Below are 26776 nucleotides of genomic sequence, written 5' to 3' on the forward strand. Positions count from 1 at the left end.
AGGTGAGTGGTGCGTTGAGGTATATGTGGAGTCAAAAACGTTATCTATGGAGGCAAAGAAGGGAATGTATGAAAGTATAGTAGTACCAACACTCTTATATGGATGTGAAGCTTGGGTGGTAAATGCAGCAGCGAGGAGACGGTTGGAGGCAGTGGAGATGTCCAGTCTAAGGGCAATGTGTGGTGTAAATATTATGCAGAAAATTCGGAGTGTGGAAATTAGGAGAAGGCGTGGAGTTAATAAAAGCATTAGTCAGAGGGCAGAAGAGGGGTTGTTGAGGTGGTTTGATCATTTAGAGAGAATGGATCAAAGTAGAATGACATGGAAAGCATATAAATCTATAGGGGAAGGAAGGAGGGGTAGGGGTCGTCCTCGAAAGGGTTGGAAAGAGGGGGTAAAGGAGGTTTTGTGGGCTAGGGGCTTGGACTTCCAGCAAGCGTGCATGAGCGTGTTAGATAGGAGTGAATGGAGGCGAATGATACTTGGGACCTGACGATCTGTTGGAGTGTGAGCAAGGTAATATTTAGTGAAGGGATTCAGGGAAACCGGTTATGTTCATATAGTCGGACTTGAGTCTTGGAAATGGGAAGTACAATGCCTGCACTTTAAAGGAGGGGTTTGGGATAATGGCAGTTTGGAGGGATATGTTGTGTATCTTTATACATATATGCTTCTAAGCTGTTGTATTCTGAGCACCTCTGCAAAAGCAGTGATAATGTGTGAGTGTGGTGAAAGTGTTGAATGATGATGAAAGTATTTTCTTTTTGGGGATTTTCTTTCTTTTTTGGGTCACCCTGTCTCGGTGGGAGACGGCCGACTTGTTGAAAAAAAACAAAAAAAAAAACAATAAAAATAATAATAATACATGTACACATTTATTTATACACACTCATCTGAGTTTTCTTTGATTTTATCTTACTTCTTGTTCTTATTACTTTTCCTTTTATATCCATGGGGAAGTGGAATAAGAATCTTTCCTCCGTAAGCCATGTGTGTTGTAAAAGTCAACTAAAATGCCGGGAACAATGGGCTAGTAACCCCTTTTCCTGTAATAATTACTAAAAAGAATAATAATAAGAAAACTGTCAAAGTGGGAAGTCTGAATGTGCATGGATGTTGTGCGAATGATAAGAAAGAGATCATTGTGGAGGTTATGAATGAGAAGAAGCTGGATGTCCTGGCTTTAAGTGAAACAAAGCTAAAGGGGGTGGGAGAGTTTCAGTGGAGAGGAATAAATGGGATTAGGTCAGGGGTTTCAAATAGAGTTAGAGCTAAAGAAGGAGTAGCAATAATGTTGAAGGATAAGCTATGGCAGGAAAAGAGGGACTATAAATGTATTAATTCAAGGATTATGTGGAGTAAAATAAAGGTTGGATGTGAGAAGTGGGTTATAGTAAGCATATATGCACCTGGGGAAGAGAGAAGTATAGAGAGAGAGAGATTTTGGGAAATGTTGAGTGAATGCATGGGGAGTTTTGAACCAAGTGTGAGAGTACTTGTGGTTGGGGATTTTAATGCTAAAGTGGGCAAAAATGTTGTGGAGGGAGTAGTAAGTAAATTTGGGGTGCCAGGGGTAAATGAAAATGGGGAGCCTTTAATTGAGCTATGTGTAGAAAGAGGTTTGGTAATAAGTAATACATATTTTATGAAAAAGAGTATAAATAAATATACAAGGTATGATATAGCATGTAATGAAAGTAGTTTGTTAGATTATGTATTGGTGGATAAAAGGTTGATGGGTAGGATCCAGGACGTACACGTTTATAGAGGGGCAACTGATATATCGGATCATTGTCTAGTTGTAGCTACAGTTAGAATAAGAGGTAGATGGGATAAGAGGAAAATGGCAACAACAAGTAAGAGGGAGGTGAGTGTGTATAAACTAAGGTAGGAGGAAGTTTGAGTGAAATATAAGCAACTATTGGCAGAAAGGTGGGCTGGTGCAAGTATGAGTAGTGGGGGGGGGGGGGGGTTGAAGAGGGTTGAAATAGTTTTAAGAATGCAGTATTAGAATGTGGGGCAGAAGTTTGTAGTTATAGGAGGGTGGGTGCAGGAGGAAAGAGGAGTGATTGGTGGAATGATGAAGTAAAGGGTGTGATAAAAGAGAAAAAGGTAGCTTATGAGAGGTATTTACAAAGCAGAAGTGTTATAAGAAGAACAGGTATATGGAGAGTAAAAGAAAGGTGAAGAGAGTGGTGAGAGAGTGCAAAAAAAGAGCAGATGATAGAGTGGGAGAGGCACTGTCAAGAAATTTTAATGAAAATAAAAAAAAATTTTGGATTGAGTTAAACAAGTTAAGAAAGCCTAGGGAACGAATGGATGTGCCACTTAAAAACAGAGTAGGGGAGTTAGTAGATGGGAAGATGGAAGTACAGTGGACCCCCGCATAACGATTACCTCCGAATGCGACCAATTATGTAAGTGTATTTATGTAAGTGCGTTTGTACGTGTATGTTTGGGGGTCTGAAATGGACTAATCTACTTCACAATATTTCTTATGGGAAAAAATTCGGTCAGTACTGGCACCTGAACATACTTCTGGAGTGAAAAAATATCGTTAACCGGGGGTCCACTGTATTGGGAAGGTGGCGAGAATATTTTGAGGAACTTTTAAATGTCGATGAAGAAAGGGAGGCAGTAATTTCATGCACTGGCCAGGGACGTATACTATCTTTTAGGAGTGAAGAAGAGCAGGATGTGAGTGTGGGGGAGGTGCGTGAAGCATTACGTAGAATGAAATGGGGTAAAGCAGCTGGAACTGACAGGATCGTGGCAGAAATGTTAAAAGCCGGGGAGGATATAGTGTTGGTGGAGTGGTTGGTATTTTTGTTTAATAAATGTATGAAAAAGGGGAAGGTACCAAAGGATTGGCGGAGAGCATGTATAGTCCCTTTATATAAAGGGAAGGGGGACAAAAGAGATCGTAAAAATTATAGAGGAATAAGTTTACTGAGTATACCAGGAAAAGTGTACGGTAGGGTTATTATTGAAAGAATTAGAGACAAGACAGAATGTAAAATTGCGGATGAGCAAGGAGGTTTCAGAGTGGGTAGGGGATGTGTAGATCAAGTGTTTATATTGAAGCATATATGTGAACAGTATTTAAATAAAGGTAGGGAAGTTTTTATTGCATTTATGTATTTAGAAAAGGCATATGATAGAGTGGATAGGAGAGCAATGTGGCAGATGTTGCAAGTATATGGAATACGTGGTAAGTTACTAAATGCTGTAAAGAGTTTTTAATAGGACAGTGAGGCTCAGGTTAGGGTGTGTAGAAGAGAGGGAGAATACTTCCCGGTAAAAGTAGGTCTTAGACAGGGATGTGTAATGTCACCATGGTTGTTTAATATATTTATAGATGGGGTTGTAAAAGAAGTAAATGCTAGGGTGTTCAGGAGAGGGGTGGGATTAAATTATGGGGAATCAAATACAAAATGGGAATTGACACAGTTGCTTTTTGTTGATGATACTGTGCTTATGGGAGATTCTAAAGAAAAATTGCAAAGGTTAATGGATGAGTTTGGAAGTATGTGTAAAGGTAGAAAGTTGAAAGTGAACATAGAAAAGAGTAAGGTGATGAGGGTATCAAATGATTTAGATAAAGAAAAATTGGATATCAAATTGGGGAGGAGGAGTATGGAAGAAGTGAATGTTTTCAGATACTTGGGAGTTTACATATCGGCGGATGGATTTATGAAGGATGAGGTTAATCATATAATTGATGAGGGAAAAATGGTGAGTGGTGCATTGAGGTATATGTGGAGACAAAAAAACATTATCTTTGGAGGCAAAGAAGGGAATGTATGAAAGTATAGTAGTACCAACACTCTTATATGGGTGTGAAGCTTGGGTTGTGAATGCAGCAGTGAGGAGGCAGTTGGAGGCAGTGGAGATGTCCTGTCTAAAGGCAATGTGTGGTGTAAATAATATGCAGAATATTCGGAGTGTGGAAATTAGGAGAAGGTGTGGAGTTAATAAAAGTATTAGTCAGAGGGCTGAAGAGGGGTTGTTGAGGTGGTTTGGTCATTTAGAGAGGATGGATCAAAGTAGAATGACATGGAGAGCATTTAAATCTGTAGGGGAAGGAAGGCGGGGTAAAGGTCATCCTCGAAAAGGTTGGAAGGGGTAAGGGAGGTTTTGTGGGCGAGGGGGTTGGACTTCCAGCAGGCGTGCATGAGCGTGTTCGATAAGAGTGAATGGAGATGAATGGTATTTGGGACCTGACTATCTGTTGGAGTGTGAGCAGGGTAATATTTAGTGGAGAGATTCATTGAAATTGGTTATTTTTATATAGCCGGACTTGAATCCTGGAGATGGGAAGTACAATGCCTGCACTCTAAAGGAGGGGTTCAGGATATTAGCAGTTTGGAGGAATATGTTGTGTATCTTTATACGTATATGCTTCTAAACTGTTGTGTTCTGAGCATCTCTGCAAAAACAGTGATTACGTGTGAGTGAGGTGAAAGTGTTGAATGATGATGAAAGTATTTTCTTTTTGGGGATTTTCTTTCTTTTTGGGTCACCCTGCCTTGGTGGGAGATGGCTGACTTGTTAAAAAAAAAAAAAATAATGTTATGTAGCATGTTTATTATATAATTTTGAAAAAAAAAAATCATAGATGGATTAAGCAAAATGTCTATATTAACGTTTTATACATATTTAATGCACCTCAGTGATTATTCTTGTGTTATTATTAATATGACATCTTCAAGACCAATTACACTCTTAACCCTTTGGGGGTCGACAGGTCCTCTCAGAGACTTGTTCTCAGGGTCGGCCAAATTTCAAAAACAAAAAAAAATTATTTTTTCTTATGAAAAGATAGAGAATCTTTTCCTGATCATAATGACACCAAAAGTATGAAATTTGATGGAAAACTTACAGAATTATGCTCTCGCAAAATTAGCCGTCTCGACGATGTTTAAGCATCACCGATTTTGCCCACTTTGAACCCTATTTTCAGCAAATTCAAGTGTACTAGTCGACAAAAATCATAATTGTTTTGCTAGAACTCCATTTTTTCTATCGAATGAGTACAAGAAATCACCCATTTACCGATTTCAACTATCCAATAAAGTGGTCAGAATTTAGCAATTTTGCCAATTTCACACAAATTTCAAAAGATGCCAATTTCCGAATAGGGTCCAGAATAAACAAGGTAATAATAAACAGGGTAATATTTAGTGAAGGGATACAGGGAAACCGGTTATTTTATATAACTGGACTTGAGTCCTGGAAATGGGAAGTACAATGCCTGCACACTAAAGGAGGGGTTTGGGATATTGGCAGTTTGGAGGGATATATTGTATATTTTGTATACTTCTAAGCTGTTGTACTCTGGGCACCTCTACAAAAACAATGATTATGTGTGAGTGAGGTGAAAGTGTTGAATGATGTTTAAAGTATTTTCTTCTTGGGTCACCCTGCCTCGGTGGGAGACGGCTGACTTGTTGAAAAAAAAAAAATAATAATAAATAATAATAATAATAATGCTTAATTCCTTGAGCTATCAATGAAAAGTTTCAGAGAGGGATTTATATTGGAAATGATTGTCCTGTATACATAATAGGCACAATGGTATGAGTGCATATTTTGTATATTAAGTAAGTTTAAGCTTTTGTATATACAGTAAAGGCAAAATTTGGTAGTGAATAACTGAATAGTCTATAAATTTTTGGGTTAAAAAAATAATAATTTTTACAAAAAAGCTACAAGATAATGAGTACAATTCAAGCTTGGACTCTAACAGTATTATGTGATAATGCTTAAATTGCTAACAGTGACAACAGTTGACAATAAGAAACAGTAAAAGTATATGAATACACAGAATATTTAAACAAGATATAACATAATGACAAACAGTTACAGAGGGTGCATAACACCATTCATGGAAATCAGCAGGCACACCCGGCATCTTAATCTGACTCAGATAGTCCAGCATCCAAATATTTTGTTAGCTCGTGTTCATTAGCTATGTAGTATCTCTTGCCTATGGTTGATTTTCTTACTACAGTTTTTACCCTCTCTTGCAGAGCACTGGTGGATTTTTCTCTCTAGACAGATCTCTTATAACAGGTTATGAGGAAAAACTACATACAAAGAGAGGGAAATATCCAATTGAGGACAAACCTTGCTAGAGAAAAATCCTTTACAGTACAGCAAGTATCACAAAATATTTATACCTCAAGGATAAGTATGGTGGAACCTCTACTTACGAGTTTAATCCATTCCATGACCTTGCTCACATCTGGATTTGCTCATTTGTAGAGGCAATTTTCCTCATTTAAATTAATTAAAATGGAATTAATCCATCCCAGTGGAATTCCAGACATGACAAAATACTTGAATATTTCCCTAATATCAACTCTGTGGTTTATTTATCTATCATAATTCATCTAATATAACATAATAAACAATATTAACAACATAGAAACATGATATATACACTACAATGAATGAAATATGTCATTACATATTAGAGTAGTGGTAGTGGAGGCAGCAGCACAGCGGCCATTGTTCCTGCTCCTGATTAATTGTTCCTGCTCTTGGCTACATACCTTCCCATGCTTTTATTATAACAGAAAACAGTGTTTGTAAGGCAAACTCCATTAGATCACTACATAGTTTCATAAGGAAAACAATAAAAATAATAATAATATTACAGCCTTTACTTTGGAGAAGAGATGCTGGGCACAGCGGCATGTGTTGTCAGGAGTTCATTTCGTTTTGTTTTTTTTCTATCATTAATCGCTTAACTGCTACACTCTTAATGGTACACTCATTATGGTACACTCTTTATGGTATACTCTTTATGGTACACTCTTAATGCAACACTCTTTATGCTACACTCTTAATGCTGCACTCTTAATGATATACTCTTAGTTTGTATTTATCAATGATTTAGTGCTTTAATTCCATGGAAATCATCCTCTTTTTCTTCTCAGCACTGTCCTTTGCACTTGCTTTCTTAGGATCCATGGTTAGAAACAAGAAATTCTGCAAAATAACTGCATGAAACATAAGCAAATCACGAGAATTATCTCCACAGCCAGCTGAAGCACACACGGAGAGTTGCTTTCATACATACACTGCCATCTTCTGGTGTTCTCAAACTCGCTTATACGTAGTATTATTATAGTATTACATGTAAGTATTTATTATTATTTTAGGTAGTAGGTTGGTAGACAGCAACCGCCCAGGGAGGTTCTACCCTCCTGCCAAGTGAGTGTAAAACGAAAGCCTGTAATTGTTTTAAATGATGGAAGGATTGCTGGTGTCTTTTGTCTGTCTCATAAATATGCAAGATTACAGGTACATCTTGCTACTTTTACTTACACTTAGGTCACACTACACATACGTGTACAGGCATACATTTTTTTTTTTTTTAACAAGTCGGCCGTCTCCCACCGAGGCAGGGTGACCCAAAAAAGAAAGAAAATCCCCAAAAAGAAAATACTTTCATCATCATTCAACACTTTCACCACACTCGCACATTATCACTGTTTTTGCAGAGGTGCTCAGAATACAACAGTCTAGAAGCATACACATATAAAGATACACAACATATCCCTCCAAACTGCCAATATCCCAAACCCCTCCTTTAAAGTGCAAGCATTGTACTTCCCATTTCCAGGACTCAAGTCCGACTATATGAAAATAACCGGTTTCCCTGAATCCCTTCACTAAATATTACCCTGCTCACACTCCAACAGATCGTCAGGTCCCAAGTACCATTCGTCTCCATTCACTCCTATCTAACACGCTCATGCACGCTTGCTGGAGGTCCAAGCCCCTTGCCCACAAAACCTCCTTTACCCCCTCTCTCCAACCCTTTCGAGGATGACCCCTACCTCGCCTCCCTTCCCCTATAGATTTATATGCTTTCCATGTCATTCTACTTTGATCCATTCTCTCTAAATGACCAAACCACCTCAACAACCCCTCTTCTGCCCTCTGACTAATACTTTTATTAACTCCACACCTTTTCCTAATTTCCACACTCCGAATTTTCTGCATAATATTTACACCACACATTGCCCTTAAAAAGGACATCTCCACTGCCTCCAACCGTCTCCTCGCTGCTGCATTTACCACCCAAGCTTCACACCCATATAAGAGTGTTGGTACTACTATACTTTCATACATTCCCTTCTTTGCCTCCATAGATAACGTTTTTTGACTCCACATATACCTCAACACACCACTCACCATTTTTCCCTCATCAATTCTATGATTAACCTCATCCTTCATAAATCCATCCGCCGACACGTCAACTCCCAAGTATCTGAAAACATTCACTTCTTCCATACTCCTCCTCCCCAATTTGATATCCAATTTTTCTTTATCTAAATCATTTGACACCCTCATCACCTTACTCTTTTCTATGTTCACTTTCAACTTTCTACCTTTACACACATTCCCAAACTCATCCACTAACCTTCGCAATTTTTCTTTAGAATCTCCCATAAGCACAGTATCATCAGCAAAAAGTAGCTGTGTCAATTTCCATTTTGAATTTGATTCCCCAAAATTTAATCTCACCCCTCTCCCAAACACCCTAGCATTTACTTCCTTTACAACCCCATCTACAAATATATTAAACAACCATGGTGACATTACACATCCCTGTCTAAGACCTACTTTTACCGGGAAGTAGTCTCCCTCTCTTCTACACACCCTAACCTGAGCCTCACTATCCTCATAAAAACTCTTTACAGCATTTAATAACTTACCACCTATTCCATATACTTGCAACATCTGCCACATTGCTCCTCTATCCACTCTATCATATGCCTTTTCTAAATCCATAAATGCAATAAAAACTTCCCTACCTTTATCTAAATACTGTTCACATATATGCTTCAATGTAAACACTTGATCTACACATCCCCTACCCACTCTGAAACCTCCTTGCTCATCCACAATCCTACATTCTGTCTTACCTCTAATTCTTTCAATTATAACCCTACCGTACACTTTTCCTGGTATACTCAGTAAGCTTATTCCTCTATAATTTTTACAGTCTCTTTTGTCCCCTTTCCCTTTATATAAAGGGACTATACATGCTCTCTGCCAATCCCTAGGTACCTTCCCCTCTTTCATACATTTATTAAACAAAAGTACCAACCACTCCAAAACTATATCCCCCCTGCTTTTAACATTTCTGTCATGATCCCATCAGTTCCAGCTGCTTTACCACCTTTCATTTTACGTAATGCCTCACGTACCTCCCCCACACTTACATTCTGCTCTTCTTCACTCCTAAAAGATGGTATACCTCCCTGACCAGTGCATGAAATTACTGCCTCTGTTTCTTCCTTAACATTTAAAAGTTCCTCAAAATATTCTCGCCATCTACCTAATACCTCCATCTCCCCATCTACTAACTCCCCTACTCTGTTTTTAACTGACAAATCCATACTTTCCCTAGGCTTTCTTAACTTGTTTAACTCACTCCAAAAATTTTTCTTATTTTCATTAAAATTTCTTGACAGTGCCTCTCCCACTCTATCATCTACTCTCCTTTTGCACTCTCTCACCACTCTCTTTACCTTTCTTTTACTCTCCATATACTCTGCTCTTCTTATAACACTTCTGCTTTGTAAAAACCTCTCATACGCTAACTTTTTCTCTTTTATCACACCCTTTACTTCATCATTCCACCAATCACTCCTCTTTCCTCCTGCCCCCACCCTCCTATAACCACAAACTTCTGCCCCACATTCTAATACTGCATTTTTAAAACTATTCCAACCCTCTTCAACCCCCCCACTACTCATCTTTGCACTAGCCCACCTTTCTGCCAATAGTCGCTTATATCTCACCCGAACTTCCTCCTCCCTTAGTTTATACACTTTCACCTCCCTCTTACTTGTTGTTGCCACCTTCCTCTTTTCCCATCTACCTCTTACTCTTACTGTAGCTACAACTAAATAATGATCTGATATATCAGTTGCCCCTCTATAAACATGTACATCCTGGAGCCTACCCATCAACCTTTTATCCACCAATACATAATCTAATAAACTACTTTCATTACATGCTACATCATACCTTGTATATTTATTTATCCTCTTTTTCATAAAATATGTATTACTTATTACCAAATCTCTTTCTACACATAGCTCAATTAAAGGCTCCCCATTTACATTTACCCCTGGCACCCCAAATTTACCTACTACTCCCTCCATAACATTTTTACCCACTTTAGCATTGAAATCCCCAACCACCATTACTCTCACACTTGATTCAAAACTCCCCACGCATTCACTCAACATTTCCAAAAATCTCTCTCTCTCCTCTACACTTCTCTCTTCTCCAGGTGCATACACGCTTATTATAACCCACTTTTCACATCCAATCTTTATTTTACTCCACATAATCCTTGAATTAATACATTTATAGTCCCTCTTTTCCTGCCATAGCTTATCCTTCAACATTATTGCTACTCCTTCTTTAGCTCTAACTCTATTTGAAACCCCTGACCTAATCCCATTTATTCCTCTCCACTGAAACTCTCCCACCCCCTTCAGCTTTGTTTCACTTAAAGCCAGGACATCCAGCTTCTTCTCATTCATAACATCCACAATCATCTCTTTCTTATCATCTGCATAACATCCATGCACATTCAGACTTCCCACTTTGACAATTTTCTTCTTCTTATTCATTTTAGTAATCTTTACAGGAAAAGGGGTTACTAGCCCACTGTTCCCGGCATTTTAGTTGACTTTTACAACACGCATGGCTTACGGAGGAAAGATTCTTATCCCACTTCCCCATGGATATAAAAGGAAAAGTAATAAGGCCAAGAACTATTAAGATAAAATCAAAGAAAACTCAGATGAGTGTATAAATAAATGTGTACATGTATGTGTAGTGTGACCTAAGTGTAAGTAGAAGTAGCAAGACATGCCTGTAATCTTGCATATTTATGAGACAGACAAAAGACATCAGCAATCCTACCATCATGTAAAACAATCACAGGCTTTCGTTTTACACTCACTTGGCAGGACGGTAGTACCTCCGTGGATGATTGCTGTCTACCAACCTACTACCTACACCCACACACACACACACACACACACACACACACACACACACACACACACACACACACACACACACACACACACACACACCAGAGATCTGGTAGACGAACCATGGAGGAAAGACTGGGAGTTAGAGCTCCAAAAAAGGGAGGAAGAGTGGGGAAGGAAGATAGTAGAGCTTGGTAAGAAAATGGAAGAGCGGATAGCTGAAGAGTGCAGGAAGTGGGAAGTACAGGTCTTAGCAGCAGAAGCTAGGATACAGTGCTTAGAAGAGAAACTGCAAAGCCTGAAACAGATTAGAGAGACAAATGACAATTCAGATGTGACATCAGGAAATTCAAAGTCAGGCGCAGACAAGGGGATGGTAAGCAACAACGGAGACATGCCGTACACGAAGGCCCTATCAGACCCACGTGGAGCCAGGGAAAAGACGATGAGCACACTGAGATCAAATGACAGGTCTGAAGACAATGATGGAAATTCAAAGTCAGGCGCAGACAAGGGGATGGTAAGCAACAACGGAGACATGCCGTACACGAAGGCCCTATCAGACCCACGTGGGGCCAGGGAAAAGACGATGAGCACACTAAGATCAAGCGACAGGTCCGAAGACAATGAAGGTTTGTTATATGCAGAGATTCTAACAGCCAACTGCAGTAGCAAGGGACAGCTGGCCAGGAAAGACAGTCCACTGAGAATAGAAGTTTCAGATATGACAGGGACTGAAGGCAAGAACATGTCAATGGAAGGAAATAAAATGCCTCAGAGGACGCAGATGGAGACTCAGTGGGAGGAGGAAAGGGCGAGGTCAGTGTTTGTGTACGGGCTCCAAGAAGCCAAGGGGGCCAACTTTGAAGAAATAAAACAGGAGGAGAAAAAAATGATTGAAGGCATCATGAAAACAATAGGGGAGGGCAATATGACCCAGGTGACAAATTTTCAGAGAATTGGGTGGTTTGCGAGTGGAAGGATACGGCCTGTCAGAGTAACTTTCAAGGAAGAATCAGTTCGAATCAGGATTCTGCAAGAGAAAGCAAGACTGAGGGACAAAGAGGGGTACCAGAGAGTATACCTCGACCGCGACAGAACACAAGAAGAAAGGACTACACTGAAAGAGAGGGTACAGAGACGCAAGGAGGAACGAGAAGCAATGAAAATGAGCAGGACCCAGACACAGGAGGAAGGGCAAACACACCCCACAGAATCTCCCACCAAAAGATCCCACCCGCGACATTCCCAACGCAACTGAGCAACCTATACTACAACCCACCCACTGTTCCCTCTGCCACCAACCCCCATATCACAAACCTCACCCCAACAACTGTCCCTTATGGGCATTCTGACCCCACCCCCACCAACACATACCCCACAGCCCCATATAGGCCCCCACCAAGGCTCTCGCTCCCCCAACCCCAATATACTTGCATGACCACAATGATAGAAAAGAAACTAAAGGTTTGGTACACAAACGCGGATGGAATAACGAATAAACATGAGGAGTGGAATGAAAGAATCAGTGAAAAATCCCCAGACATCATAGCAGTCACAGAAACAAAACTCGCTGAGACAATAACAGACACAATCTTCCCAACAGGATATCAGATCCTGAGGAAAGATAGAAGGAGTAGAGGGGGAGGAGGGGTTGCACTGCTCATAAAACACCAATGGGGATTTGAGGAAATGGAAGGCATGGACATGATTGGAGAAAGAGACTACATTGTAGGTACAATTCAGTCCGGAGAACATAAAGTAGTCATTGGAGTGATGTATAACCCACCACAGAACTGCAGGAGGCCAAGAGAGGAGTACGAAGAAAACAACAGGGTGATGGTGGACACACTGGCTGAGGTGGCAAGAAGAGCTCACTCGAGCAGAGCAAAGTTACTGGTAATGGGCGATTTCAACCACAGGGAGATCGACTGGGAAAACTTGGAGCCACATGGGGGTCCCGAAACATGGAGAGCCAAGATGATGGATGTGGTACTTGAAAACCTCATGCATCAACATGTCAGGGACACAACCAGAGAGAGAGGGGAGGATGAGCCAGCAAGACTGGATCTTGTGTTCACCCTGAGCAGTTCAGACATCGAGGACATCACTTACGAGAGGCCCCTTGGAGCTAGCGATCATGTGGTTCTGAGTTTTGACTATATAGTAGAGTTACAAGTGGAGAAGGTAACAGGAACTGAAGGGGACAGGCCAAACTATAAAAAGGGGGACTACACAGGTATGAGAAACTTCCTGCAGGAGGTTCAGTGGGACAGAGAAATGGTAGGAAAATCAGTAAACGAGATGATGGAATATGTGGCAACAAAGTGCAAGGAGGCAGAGGAAAGTTTTGTTCCCAAGGGAAACAGAAATAATAGGAAGACCAAAACGAGTCCTTGGTTTACCCGAAGGTGTAGGGAGGCAAAAACTAAGTGCAACAGAGAATGGAAAAGGTACAGGAGGCATAGGACCCAGGAAAACAAGGAGATTAGTAGAAGAGCCAGAAACGAGTATGCGCAGATAAGGAGGGAGGCCCAGCGACAGTATGAAAACGACATAGCATCGAAAGTCAAATCTGACCCGAAACTGCTGTATAGCCACATTAGGAGGAAGACAACAGTCAAGGACCAGGTGATAAGGCTGAGGAAAGAAGGTGGAGAACTCACAAGAAACGATCAAGAGGTATGTGAGGAGCTCAACACGAGATTTAAGGAAGTATTTACAGTAGAGACAGGAAGGACTCTGGGGGGACAGACCAGATGGGGACACCAACAAGGAATACACCAACAAGTGTTGGATGACATACATACAGAGGAGGAGGAGGTGAAGAAACTGCTAAGGGACATCGATACCTCAAAGGCAATGGGACCGGACAACATCTCTCCATGGGTCCTTAGAGAGGGAGCAGATATGTTGTGCGTACCACTTACCACAATCTTCAACACATCCCTGGAAACTGGGCAACTACCTGAGGTATGGAAGACGGCAAATGTAGTTCCCATTTTCAAAAAAGGAGACAGAAAAGAGGCACTAAACTATAGACCTGTGTCATTGACGTGTATAGTATGCAAAATTATGGAGAAGATTATCAGGAGGAGAGTGGTGGAGCACCTGGAACGGAACAGGAGTATAAATGCCAACCAGCACGGATTCACGGAAGGCAAATCCTGTGTCACAAACCTTCTGGAGTTTTACGATAAAATAACAGAAGTAAGACAAGAGAGAGAGGGGTGGGTTGATTGCATCTTCTTGGACTGCAAGAAGGCCTTTGACACAGTTCCTCACAAGAGATTAGTGCAGAAGCTAGAGCATCAGGCGCATATAACAGGAAGAGCACTGCAATGGATCAGAGAATACCTGACAGGGAGGCAACAACGAGTCATGGTACGTAATGATGTATCAAAGTGGGCACCTGTGACGAGCGGGGTCCCACAGGGGTCGGTCCTAGGACCAGTGCTATTTTTGGTATATGTGAACGACATGACGGAAGGGTTAGACTCAGAAGTGTCCCTGTTTGCAGATGATGTGAAGTTAATGAGGAGAATTAAATCTGATGAGGACCAGGCAGGACTTCAAAGAGACCTGGACAGACTGGACACCTGGTCCAGCAAATGGCTTCTCGAATTTAATCCTGCCAAATGCAAAGTCATGAAGATAGGGGAAGGGCACAGAAGACCACAGACAGAGTATAGGCTAGGTGGCCAAAGACTGCAAACCTCACTCAAGGAGAAAGATCTTGGGGTGAGTATAACACCGAGCATGTCTCCGGAAGCACACATCAATCAGATAACTGCTGCAGCATATGGGCGCCTGGCAAACCTGAGAACAGCATTCCGACACCTTAGTAAGGAATCATTCAAGACACTGTACACCGTGTATGTCAGGCCCATACTGGAGTATGCAGCACCTGTTTGGAACCCGCACTTGATAAAGCACGTCAAGAAACTAGAGAAAGTACAAAGGTTTGCAACAAGGTTAGTTCCAGAGCTAAGGGGAATGTCCTATGAAGAAAGATTAAGGGAAATCGGCCTGACGACACTGGAGGACAGGAGGGTCAGGGGAGACATGATAACGACATATAAAATACTGCGTGGAATAGACAAGGTGGACAAGGACAGGATGTTCCAGGGAGGGGACACAGAAACAAGAGGCCACAATTGGAAGTTGAAGACACAAATGAGTCAGAGAGATAGTAGGAAGTATTTCTTCAGTCATAGAGTTGTAAGGCAGTGGAATAGCCTAGAAAATGACGTAGTGGAGGCAGGAACCATACACAGTTTTAAGACGAGATTTGATAAAGCTCATGGAGCGGGGAGAGAGAGGGTCTAGTAGCAACCGGTGAAGAGGCGGGGCCAGGAGCTAGGACTCGACCCCTGCAACCACAAATAGGTGAGTACAAATAGGTGAGTACACACACACACACACACACACATACACACACACACATATATATATATATTTTTTTTTTTTTTTTTTCAACAAGTCGGCCGTCTCCCACCGAGGCAGGGTGACCCAAAAAAGAAAGAAAATCCCCAAAAAGAAAATACTTTCATCATCATTCAACACTTTCACCACACTCGCACATTATCACTGTTTTTGCAGAGGTGCTCAGAATACAACAGTCTAGAAGCATACACATATAAAGATACACAACATATCCCTCCAAACTGCCAATATCCCAAACCCCTCCTTTAAAGTGCAGGCATTGTACTTCCCATTTCCAGGACTCAAGTCCGACTATATGAAAATAACCGGTTTCCCTGAATCCCTTCACTAAATATTAGGTCCCAAGTACCTGCTCACACTCCAACAGATCGTCAGGTCTTATACCAAGTACCATTCGTCTCCATTCACTCCTATCTAACATGCTCACGCACAGTTATTCAGTATTTATTTGGTTTTGGGTGAGTAAGTGATCTTTGAGAAGAGACTTGAATTTATAAACAGGTAGTGTTTCTTTTATATTAACAGGTAATGAATTCCAGATTTTAGGGCCTTTTATGTGCATTGAGTTTTTGCATAGCGTGAGATGGACACGAGGAATATCAAAGAGTGATCTGTGCCTTGTGTTATGGTCATGTGTTCTGTTGAGGTTGGCAAGGAGATGTTTGAGGGGAGGGTTAATATCAGAGTTGAGTGTTCTATGTATGTAATAGGTGCAGTAATAAGTATGGATGTTTTGTATGGTGAGTAGGTTGAGTGTATTGAATATTGGTGGAGTGTGCTGCCTGTAGTGAGAATTTGTTATCATTCTAACTGCAGCCTTTTGTTGGGTAATTAGTGGTCTGAGATGGTTACTTGTTGTTGAGCCCCATGCACAAATTCCATAGGTGAGATAGGGGTAAATAAGAGAGTGATATAGGGCCAGGAGGGCTGACTGTGGAGCATAGTACCGTATCTTCGATAGTATGCCTACAGTCTTGGAAATTTTCTTAGAAATTTGTTGTATATGTGTATGAAATTTGAGTCTATTATCAAGGTGGATTCCTAAGAATTTTCCCTCTGTTAGCTTTGTGATAGGTGATCCGTTTATCATTATGTTAAGAGGGACATCTGTAGCTCTGTTACCAAACTGAATGAAGTAGGTTTTGTCAATGTTTAGTGTAAGTTTGTTAGTACTCATCCAGGTAGATATTTTCTGTAATTCAGTATTTACAGTATTGGCTAGCGTGACTGGGCTCGGGTGGGAGAAGACGTATGTTGTGTCATCAGCTTGCTGGAAGTCCAAGCCCCTTACCCACAAAACCTCCTTTACCCCCTCTCTCCAACCCTTTCGAGGACGACCCCTACCCCGCCTTCCTTCCCCTATAGATTTATATGCTTTCCATGTCATTCTACTTTGATCCATCCTCTCTAAATGACCAAACCACCTCAACAACCCCTCCTCTGCCCTCTGACTAATACTTTTATTAACTCCACACCTTCTCCTAATTTCCACACTCCGAATTTTCTGCATAATATTTACACCACACATTGCCCTTAAACAGGACATCTCCACTGCCTCCAACCGTCTCCTCGCTGCTGCATTTACCACCCAAGCTTCACACCCATATAAGAGTGTTGGTACTACTATACTTTCATACATACCCTTCTTTGCCTCCATAGATAACGTTTTTTGACTCCACATATACCTCAACGCACCACTCACCTTTTTTCCCTCATCAATTCTATGATTAACCTCATCCTTCATAAATCCATCCGCCGACACGTCAACTCCCAAGTATCTGAAAACATTCACTTCTTCCATACTCCTCCTCCCCAATTTGATATCCAATTTTTCTTTATCCAAATCATTTGACACCCTCATCACCTTACTCTTTTCTATGTTCACTTTCAACTTTCTACCTTTACACACATTCCCAAACTCATCCACTAACCTTTGCAATTTTTCTTTAGAATCTCCCATAAGCACAGTATCATCAGCAAAAAGTAACTGTGTCAATTCCCATTTTGAATTTGATTCCCCATAATTTAATCCCACCCCTCTCCCAAACACCCTAGCATTTACTTCCTTTACAACCCCATCTATAAATATATTAAACAACCATGGTGACATTACACATCCCTGTCTAAGACCTACTTTAACCGGGAAGTATTCTCCCTCTCTTCTACACACCCTAACCTGAGCCTCACTATCCTCATAAAAACTCTTTACAGCATTTAATAACTTACCACCTATTCCATATACTTGCAACATCTGCCACATTGCTCCTCTATCCACTCTATCATATGCCTTTTCTAAATCCATAAATGCAATAAAAACTTCCCTATCTTTATCTAAATACTGTTCACATATATGCTTCAATGTAAACACCTGATCTACACATCCCCTACCCACTCTAAAACCTCCTTGCTCATCCGCAATCCTACATTCTGTCTTACCTCTAATTCTTTCAATTATAACCCTACCGTACACTTTTCCTGGTATACTCAGTAAGCTTATTCCTCTATAATTTTTACAGTCTCTTTTGTCCCCTTTCCCTTTATATAAAGGGACTATACATGCTCTCTGCCAATCCCTAGGTACCTTCCCCTCTTTCATACATTTATTAAAGAAAAGTACCAACCACTCCAACACTATATCCCCCTCTGCATACATACAGACCCCTCTGGGTTTTCTGCTATTTTCTTTCTAGTTCTTGTTCTTGTTTATTTCCTCTTATCTCCATGGGAAAGTGTAACAGAATTCTTCCTCCATAAGCCATGCATGTTTTAAGAGGCAACTAAAATGCCGGGAGCAAGGGGCTAGTAATCCCTTCTGTTGTATAAATTACTAAATTTGAAAAGAGAAACTTTTGTTTTTCTTTTTGGGCCACCCTGCCTCGGTGGGATACGGCCGGTTTGTTGAAAGAAAGAAAGAAGATTTATTATTATTGGTACGTACGTATCATAAAAATGTATACATGTATTATATTATGTATATTATTATACGTATTATTATTATTATAATACGCTCGCTTACCATCTGGAATTTTTATTCACACAAAAAAATAGAAGATTTACTGTTATGCAGACTACTGCATTATTGCAATAATTGTATAAATAAAGTCAACCCATTCATGACTACGTACGTATATGGAATGGCCACTCAGACAGGTATTGTTTACTCTTGAACATCGGCAAAAATCTAACATTTCTGCTACTTTGAGCTTAATTTCAAGGTACTTTTCATCATGAAAAAATCAAAATCATATCTATTTCTATAATATAATTTCCATTCTATCAAATGAGACCAAAAAAATGAGAATACAACCATAAAAACCATACAAAAATATACTGCTAAGGGGTGGCTAATGGCTGAGAAGTGAAGTCCGTTATTTGTGGTCCAATTTCTTTCAATTTTGGTGTATGTTAAGAAGCATTTTTCCATCATACATTGCCCAAGCTTCAATAAGGTAGTCCATCAAACAAATGAGATCCAATTCCCTACATCAAGAGCAAGAACCCCTCACCAGCGTCAAGGAACCTCCCTTGAGGCCCGCTCACATCTGGAAATTTTGCTCTCGTCTGGAAGCAAAAAATTGACCAAGCGACTGTTCGTATCTGGAAAAACTCGCATGTAGGTGCACTGGTAAATAGAGGTTCCACTGTACTTGCATATGCAAATGAATAATCCCAAATGCATATTTTGACAACAGGTGCAATCTCCCACTACTTATAATAATAATAATAATATTTTATTTCAGTATAATACATGTTTGTACAAAGGAATATAATAATTGGGTGTACATGCCAAAAGCCCCTTTATATGCAGAGCATTTCGGGCAAACTTAAAACTAACTCAAGATTAATAAGGTAATAACAGTACATATAGTCATTAGGTGAGTTACAATGAATACAAGAGAACTGAATATAGTGAGTTCTTAGTCTGACACTCAGGTAGCTTAATCCGGTAAGGTAACCCACTGCTGAGGGCTGTGGAAGAAAAACTGGACTGTGTGATGATAAATTAGAACCCTATTCAAGGGTCACTCAGGATACAAAAGCAAAGCAGGAGCACATTATCTATCACAACTTCACCAATATAAATAAAGCAAACATGTAACAAGTTGTAACATTTAAGCTGTGCAATACAAATACTGTACAGTATACTGTAGTAGTCTTACCGCAGCACAGAATCGAAGAGCTCAACTGCGCCACATAATGTTCCACACACCAGTCTGGACCCATCTCTTTTCCATGCTAAGGCTGTGATTGTGTAGAAACCCTCAAACTCACAGGAAGTTTTTTCATCCCACATGCCTCGTGATGTATTGTAGTCAAAGATACGCAACCTCAAAGATATATTTAAGAGGTTTATTATGTCAGTTACTTATTGCTTTTTTTCTACTATATAAAATTAACCATGGGCATAGCTGAGCTGGAATGGGTAATAGTATACTACATTATTTTAAAATGGGCCTTCATTCTCTTCCAATATACATTTAAAAGCTGGTTTTTCACTACAAACTTAATGGTTATATATACACTTTATGTGAATTGCAAGTAGTGGAGGCTCAATCCTCTGTTAACTGATTGAAAGACAGACATGCTACCTAACATTACTCACCTGAGTTTGCATTCATGAGCAAAATGTTATTGCTCTGTGAATAAAGAAATCGCAACACTGTCCTTTAAATTTAGGGGGTTGCAACAGTGAAAGGGTTAAATAACCAGTATTACACAAAAGACAATAAATTAAATGATATTAATACTGTTCACATGTTTCTCAGAATATTTAAATATTGCACTGAAAATACAAGAGTACACAGAGGAACAACATTATACAGTATGATCACAGTATGACTTAAGGAGGTTCCAGAGAAGAATGTAAAATGGTCACCCATAAAGTATAAGGAAGGTGTGGGGTAAAGCAATACAGAAATGACATGTTTTAAGAGAACTGTCTGAATTATTACTGCTTTAATGGGGAAGAGCTAAACTTGCAGGTGGTCATACGATGCTTGGGGAATGGGAGATAATTACATTTGATTAAAAAAAAAAAAATCTAATTCCTGGGATCAGGAGTCCTTCAAAAAACAGCAAAGCATCTCTCTTGAAATGCGAGTTTCCCAAGAGTACTGCTGTTATAGTTAACAACTCCTCAGAAAGAGAGTTTTCAGAAATTGTAAAGTATCTGAGGTATAAATTAAAATCAAGAGAGGGAGATTTTTTTGCTTCTTGAATCAGTACCTTCAGAAAACAAAATGATTTTATGCCTTACTATCATTCACAGCTTACCTGTCAAAGCTGCCAATGACAAGAGCCTGACCACTAGGGCTTGAAACTGCAGCTGAAAATTCCCGCTCTGATGTGTCTCTGGAGTAATCAAACTGTTGAGTTATCTTTCCAGTTTTAGCATACATTACAACACGCTTGTCACACCCAGCAACAATAATGTGACTGTTTGTCCAAGCCACAGCATAAGGGGGCACAGGATGAGATATTATTTTACCCTGAAAGGTTCCAGCATCATGTTATTTAATACATCTATAAATTTTACAGTAATATCATAAGCTAGTTATTGCAGTATACAGCCTCTCTTCACTTAACAACGGAGTTCCACTTCTAAGACCACGATGTTAAACAAATTCATCGCTAAGCAAAAAGCATACAATAATAGTGGGTTTGTGGAGAAACTGGTTGGATAAGTACACTTTCCTGCCTGAAACAAACATATAGCAACTGGTACTTATCTGTTAACAGCACGATATCCAGCAGCCTCTCCCTGGAAATCCCTTCAGGTGCTGTCCAGTTTTCACAGTTTGCTATTCATGTAATTTGCCCCAAAGGAGCATATATCTCAGCATTTTACTATCATCTGAAATGCATAATGAGAGTTACTTGGGTTTGGGTGAATCACCCATGTGTCATGGGATCTACTGGTAATTCCAGTCAAATCTCACCTCTACGTACTAGCTGCAGCTTACATAATCAGAAGTGGGTATGGCTGGACTTACCTGGGTACTGTAACTGACCCAATTTCTGCTAGTTGTTGTAGGAGAGGTGTGACTCCTATATTGTTATCTTGAGTAGGCTGCTACAGATGCGTAGTTATGTCATCACTTGTTGATAGGGAGTCACTTTGTTCATAACACCTGAATGCATCTGCGACACAAACTTTTACACTTTATCAGGATTATACAGCAGATTATACATTCACGTTTCTTTTTAACACTAGTTTTCCTAGTGGAGATTGACAGTATTTCAGAGTTTATAGCACAAAGTCATTACTTTCTTTGTTCTCAGTGGGAGATTTGTGACACGTGTTCGTGTTCTGATATCTGAATTCAGCCTAACTTGTTGCCCTGCCCAAATCCCACCAGTCACCCTCGACCCCACAAAAGAATCGGTGAGTTTGGCTTTATATCTCTTCCTTACTACACATTGCAACAGTATTCAATACAAGAGGGTAGGTTTCTTGTTATCTAGCTATAGACTAGAATTCCTAATAGTTCCAACTTGTAGGTAAAGTAGGGTGCAGGTTTTTCCTGTTAAGGAGAAAGTAATTACTGTCGTTTAACCTCGTTGTGTAGTACATACACGTATGGTACATACACGTGTTCCTCATAAAGCTGTTTGCAAGGAAGGAAGAGTCCACTAACCCCTTCCAGGAGGGCTAAGTCCCTCAGAGGGCTGAGAGATACCCTCCTTTACTGGAGAATTTTCTCCACAGGGTTTGTGTCAATCATCAATGATATTGTTTTAATGTCACCTTTGCATTACAGTAGAGGCCCCACTTACATGGCAGGTTAGGTTCCAGGCTGCCGCCGTAAAGCAGAAATTGCCGCAGAGTGGAATGCCTTTTTTTTCCACTTATAAATACATATAAATACTAGATAACAAGTTTACACTAATGTATATTAAGTTAGCAATGGAACTAGGCAATAAAAAAATAAAGTAAAATACACATATAGTGCACTCATTACTTAACTTAAAATATTTGTAGTCTTAATGTAGGGTGAGATGAATCATATTGGTATTTAGTGTAAGAAATCAAGTGTGGTATGTATGGTAGCCAGCCATTCCAGGCCACCCCACCCACACATAACATTCTATGACATTTAAAGCGTTCCAGAGTGATAAAATGCATATACAGTTCACTCATTCCTTACCTTAAAATATCTGTAGTCTTAAAGTAGGGTCAGAGGTGAGTAAACGAGATAAAATGAATAAATGAGAGAGAGAGAAAATGAGTACATGGGGGAGGACAGGCGCAGAGTCATGTAAACAAACCAGGCGAACGCATCTGGTTTGTGTACAAGTTACATTGTGTACAAGTTGTCTCCAAGGTGATACAGAAGAATAAATAAAGAGCAACACTCCCATTCTCATGTAACACCAATTTTAGAAGAAATGATGCTCTGAGTGAAAGCATATGAAAGTAATAATTTTCTACAGTTACCCGCAGTGTAAACATTTTCTCTGATGTTGGACTAGAGAAAACATTATTCATGCCATCACTCCTACAAGTTGTCTGGCTACTACATCTCATGTTTATGTTAATTTATCTACTGTGGGGTGTATTTATCTTGTTTATATGTTACGTATTGTGTTTATTATATAATTTAGAAAAAATATCATAGATGGATTAATTAATGAAAATGTGTATATTAACACTAATGTGTATATTAACTCTAAAGGAAGGGTTCGGGATATTAGCAGTTTGGAGGGATATGTTGTGTATCTTTATACGTATATGCTTCTAAACTGTTGTGTTCTGAGCATCTCTGCAAAAAACAGTGATTATGTGTGAGTGAGGTGAAAGTGTTGAATGATGATTAAAGTATTTTCTTTTTGGGGATTTGCTTTCTTTTTGGGTCACCCTGCCTCGGTGAGAGACGGCCGATTTGTTGAGAGAAAAAAAAAAATGTATATTAACATAATATACGACATTTAATGAGACTAAGTGATGATTACTGAGTATAATTATTATTATTAATATGGCATCTCAAGACATAAGACAATCTTTGTGATTTTAATGTGTACCTGCATGCCAGCACATTAAGTTTATTTAGGTACAGGTATACATAAGTATAATTCTCAGAGTATAGTATATAAAATATTAAATAACTTTTAAAAACACTTAAAATTTTGGAAAATTTCCAGACATAATGGAGAGACGTGGTGCTCACGGAGAATGTAAACAAACTAGGTGGGGGCGTGGTGACCGCATTAGAAAGTCAGAAGAGGGATGCCGTATAGCGAGTTTAGGTCATAATTTTATATGTCTGTATTAGTGGAATGCCATAAAGTGAAATACTGTAAAGTGGGGCCCTACTGTATTTTTTTTTTTTTTTCAACAAGTCGGTCGTCTCCCACCGAGGCAGGGTGACCCAAAAAAGAAAGAAAATCCCCAAAAAGAAAATACTTTCATCATCATTCAACACTTTCACCACACTCACACATTATCACTGCTTTTGCAGAGGTGCTCAGAATACAACAGCTTAGAAGCATATACGTATAAAGATACACAACATATCCCTCCAAACTGCCAATATCCCAAACCACTCCTTTTAAGTGCAGGCATTGTACTTCCCAATTCCAGGACTCAAGTCCGACTATATGAAAATAACCGGTTTCCCTGAATCCCTTCACTAAATATTACCCTGCTCACACTCCAACAGATCGTCAGGTCCCAAGTATCATTCGTCTCCATTCACTCCTATCTAACACGCTCATGCACGCTTGCTGGAAGTCCAAGCCCCTCGCCCACAAAACCTCCTTTACCCCCTCTCTCCAACCCATTCGAGGACGACCCCTACCCCTCTTTCCTTCCCCTATAGATTTATATGCTTTCCATGTCATTCTACTTTGATCCATTCTCTCTAAATGACCAAACCACCTCAACAACCCCTCTTCTGCCCTCTGACTAATGCTTTTATTAACTCCACACCTTCTCCTAATTTCCACACTCCGAATTTTCTGCATAATATTTACACCACACATTGCCCTTAGACAGGACATCTCCACTGCCTCCAACCGTCTCCTCGCTGCTGCATTTACCACCCAAGCTTCACATCCATATAAGAGTGTTGGTACTACTATACTTTCATACATTCCCTTCTTTGCCTCCATAGATAACATTTTTTGACTCCACATATACCTCAACGCACCACTCACCTTTTTTCCCTCATCAATTCTACGATTAACCTCATCCTTCATAAATCCATCCGCCGACACGTCAACTCCCAAGTATCTGAAAACATTCACTTCTTCCATACTCCTCCTCCCCAATTTGATATCCAATTTTTCTTTATCTAAATCATTTGATACCCTCATCACCTTACTCTTTTCTATGTTCACTTTCAACTTTCTACCTTTACACACATTCTCAAACTCATCCACTAACCTTTGCAATTTTTCTTTAGAATCTCCCATAAGCACAGTATCATCAGCAAAAAGTAACTGTGTCAATTCCCATTTTGAATTTGATTCCCCATAATTTAATCCCACCCCTCTCCCGAACACCCTAGCATTTACTTCTTTTACAACCCCATCTATAAATATATTAAACAACCATGGTGACATTACACATCCCTGTCTAAGACCTACTTTTACCGGGAAGTATTCTCCCTCTCTTCTACACACCCTAACCTGAGCCTCACTATCCTCATAAAAGCTCTTTACAGCATTTAGTAACTTACCACCTATTCCATAAACTTGCAACATCTGCCACATTGCTCCTCTATCCACTCTATCATATGCCTTTTCTAAATCCATAAATGCAATAAAAACTTCCCTACCTTTATCTAAATACTGTTCACATATATGCTTCAATGTAAACACTTGATCTACACATCCCCGACCCACTCTGAAGCCTCCTTGCTCATCCGCAATTCTACATTCTGTCTTACCTCTAATTCTTTCAATTATGACCCTACCGTATACTTTTCCTGGTATACTCAGTAAACTTATTCCTCTATAATTTTTACAATCTCTTTTGTCCCCTTTCCCTTTATATAAAGGGACTATACATGCTCTCCGCCAATCCCTAGGTACCTTCCCCTCTTTCATACATTTATTAAACAAAAGTACCAACCACTCCAACACTATATCCCCCCCCTGCTTTTAACATTTCTGTCATGATCGCATCAGTTCCAGCTGCTTTACCCCCTTTCATTCTACGTAATGCCTCACGTACCTCCACCACACTTACATTCTGCTCTTCTTCACTCCTAAAAGATGGTATACCTCCCTGGCCAGTGCATGAAATTACCGCCTCCCTTTCTTCCTCAACATTTAAAAGTTCCTCAAAATATTCTCGCCATCTACCTAATACCTCCCTCTCCCCATCTACTAACTCCCCTACTCTGTTTTTAACGGACAAATCCATACTTTCTCTAGGCTTTCTTAACTTGCTTAACTCACTCCAAAATTTTTTCTTATTTTCATTAAAATTTCTTGACAGTGCCTCTCCCACTCTTTCATCTGCTCTCCTTTTGCACTCTCTCACCACTCTCTTCACCTTTCTTTTACTCTCCATATACTCTGCTCTTCTTATAACACTTCTGCTTTGTAAAAACCTCTCGTAAGCTACCTTTTTCTCTTTTATCACACCCTTTACTTCATCATTCCACCAATCACTCCTCTTTCCTCCTGCCCCCACCCTCCTATAACCACGAACTTCTGCCCCACATTCTAATACTGCATTTTTAAAACTATTCCAACCCTCTTCAACCCCCCCACTACTCATCTTTGCACTAGCCCACCTTTCTGCCAATAGTCGCTTATATCTTGCCCGAACTTCCTCCTCCCTTAGTTTATACACTTTCACCTCCCTCTTACTTGTTGTTGCCACCTTCCTCTTTTCCCATCTACCTCTTACTCTAACTGTAACTACATCTAAATAATGATCTGATATATCAGTTGCCCCTCTATAAACATGTACATCCTGGAGCCTACCCATCAACCTTTTATCCACCAATACATAATCTAACAAACTACTTTCATTACATGCTACATCATACCTTGTATATTTATTTATCCTCTTTTTCATAAAATATGTATTACTTATTACCAAATTTCTTTTTACACATAGCTCAATTAAAGGCTCCCCATTTACATTTACCCCTGGCACCCCAAATTTACCTACTACTCCCTCCATAACATTTTTACCCACTTTAGCATTGAAATCCCCAACCACCATTACTCTCACACTTGATTCAAAACTCCCCATGCATTCACTCAACATTTCCCAGAATCTCTCTCTCTCCTCTACACTTCTTTCTCCAGGTGCATACACGCTTACTATAACCCAC

The 26776-nt window shown here is 39.9% G+C and overlaps 1 protein-coding gene across 1 annotated transcript in view; it reads right to left on the reverse strand.

The window, feature by feature from the left end:
* Positions 1 to 26776, reverse strand: part of Oseg2 (intraflagellar transport protein Oseg2) — a 142570-nt gene that overhangs the window by 104626 nt on the left and 11168 nt on the right. Inside the window, exons 6-7 of the mRNA XM_053794663.2 lie at positions 20757 to 20971; positions 19643 to 19810 (exon numbers count right to left, since the gene is read on the reverse strand). Of these exons, the coding sequence (XP_053650638.2) occupies positions 19643 to 19810; positions 20757 to 20971 (383 nt within the window). The remainder of the gene's footprint in view (positions 1 to 19642; positions 19811 to 20756; positions 20972 to 26776) is intronic.

This window comes from Cherax quadricarinatus, chromosome 73 (genome assembly GCF_038502225.1).
Source record: "Cherax quadricarinatus isolate ZL_2023a chromosome 73, ASM3850222v1, whole genome shotgun sequence".
In the NCBI taxonomy this organism is placed as follows: Eukaryota; Metazoa; Arthropoda; class Malacostraca; order Decapoda; family Parastacidae; genus Cherax; species Cherax quadricarinatus.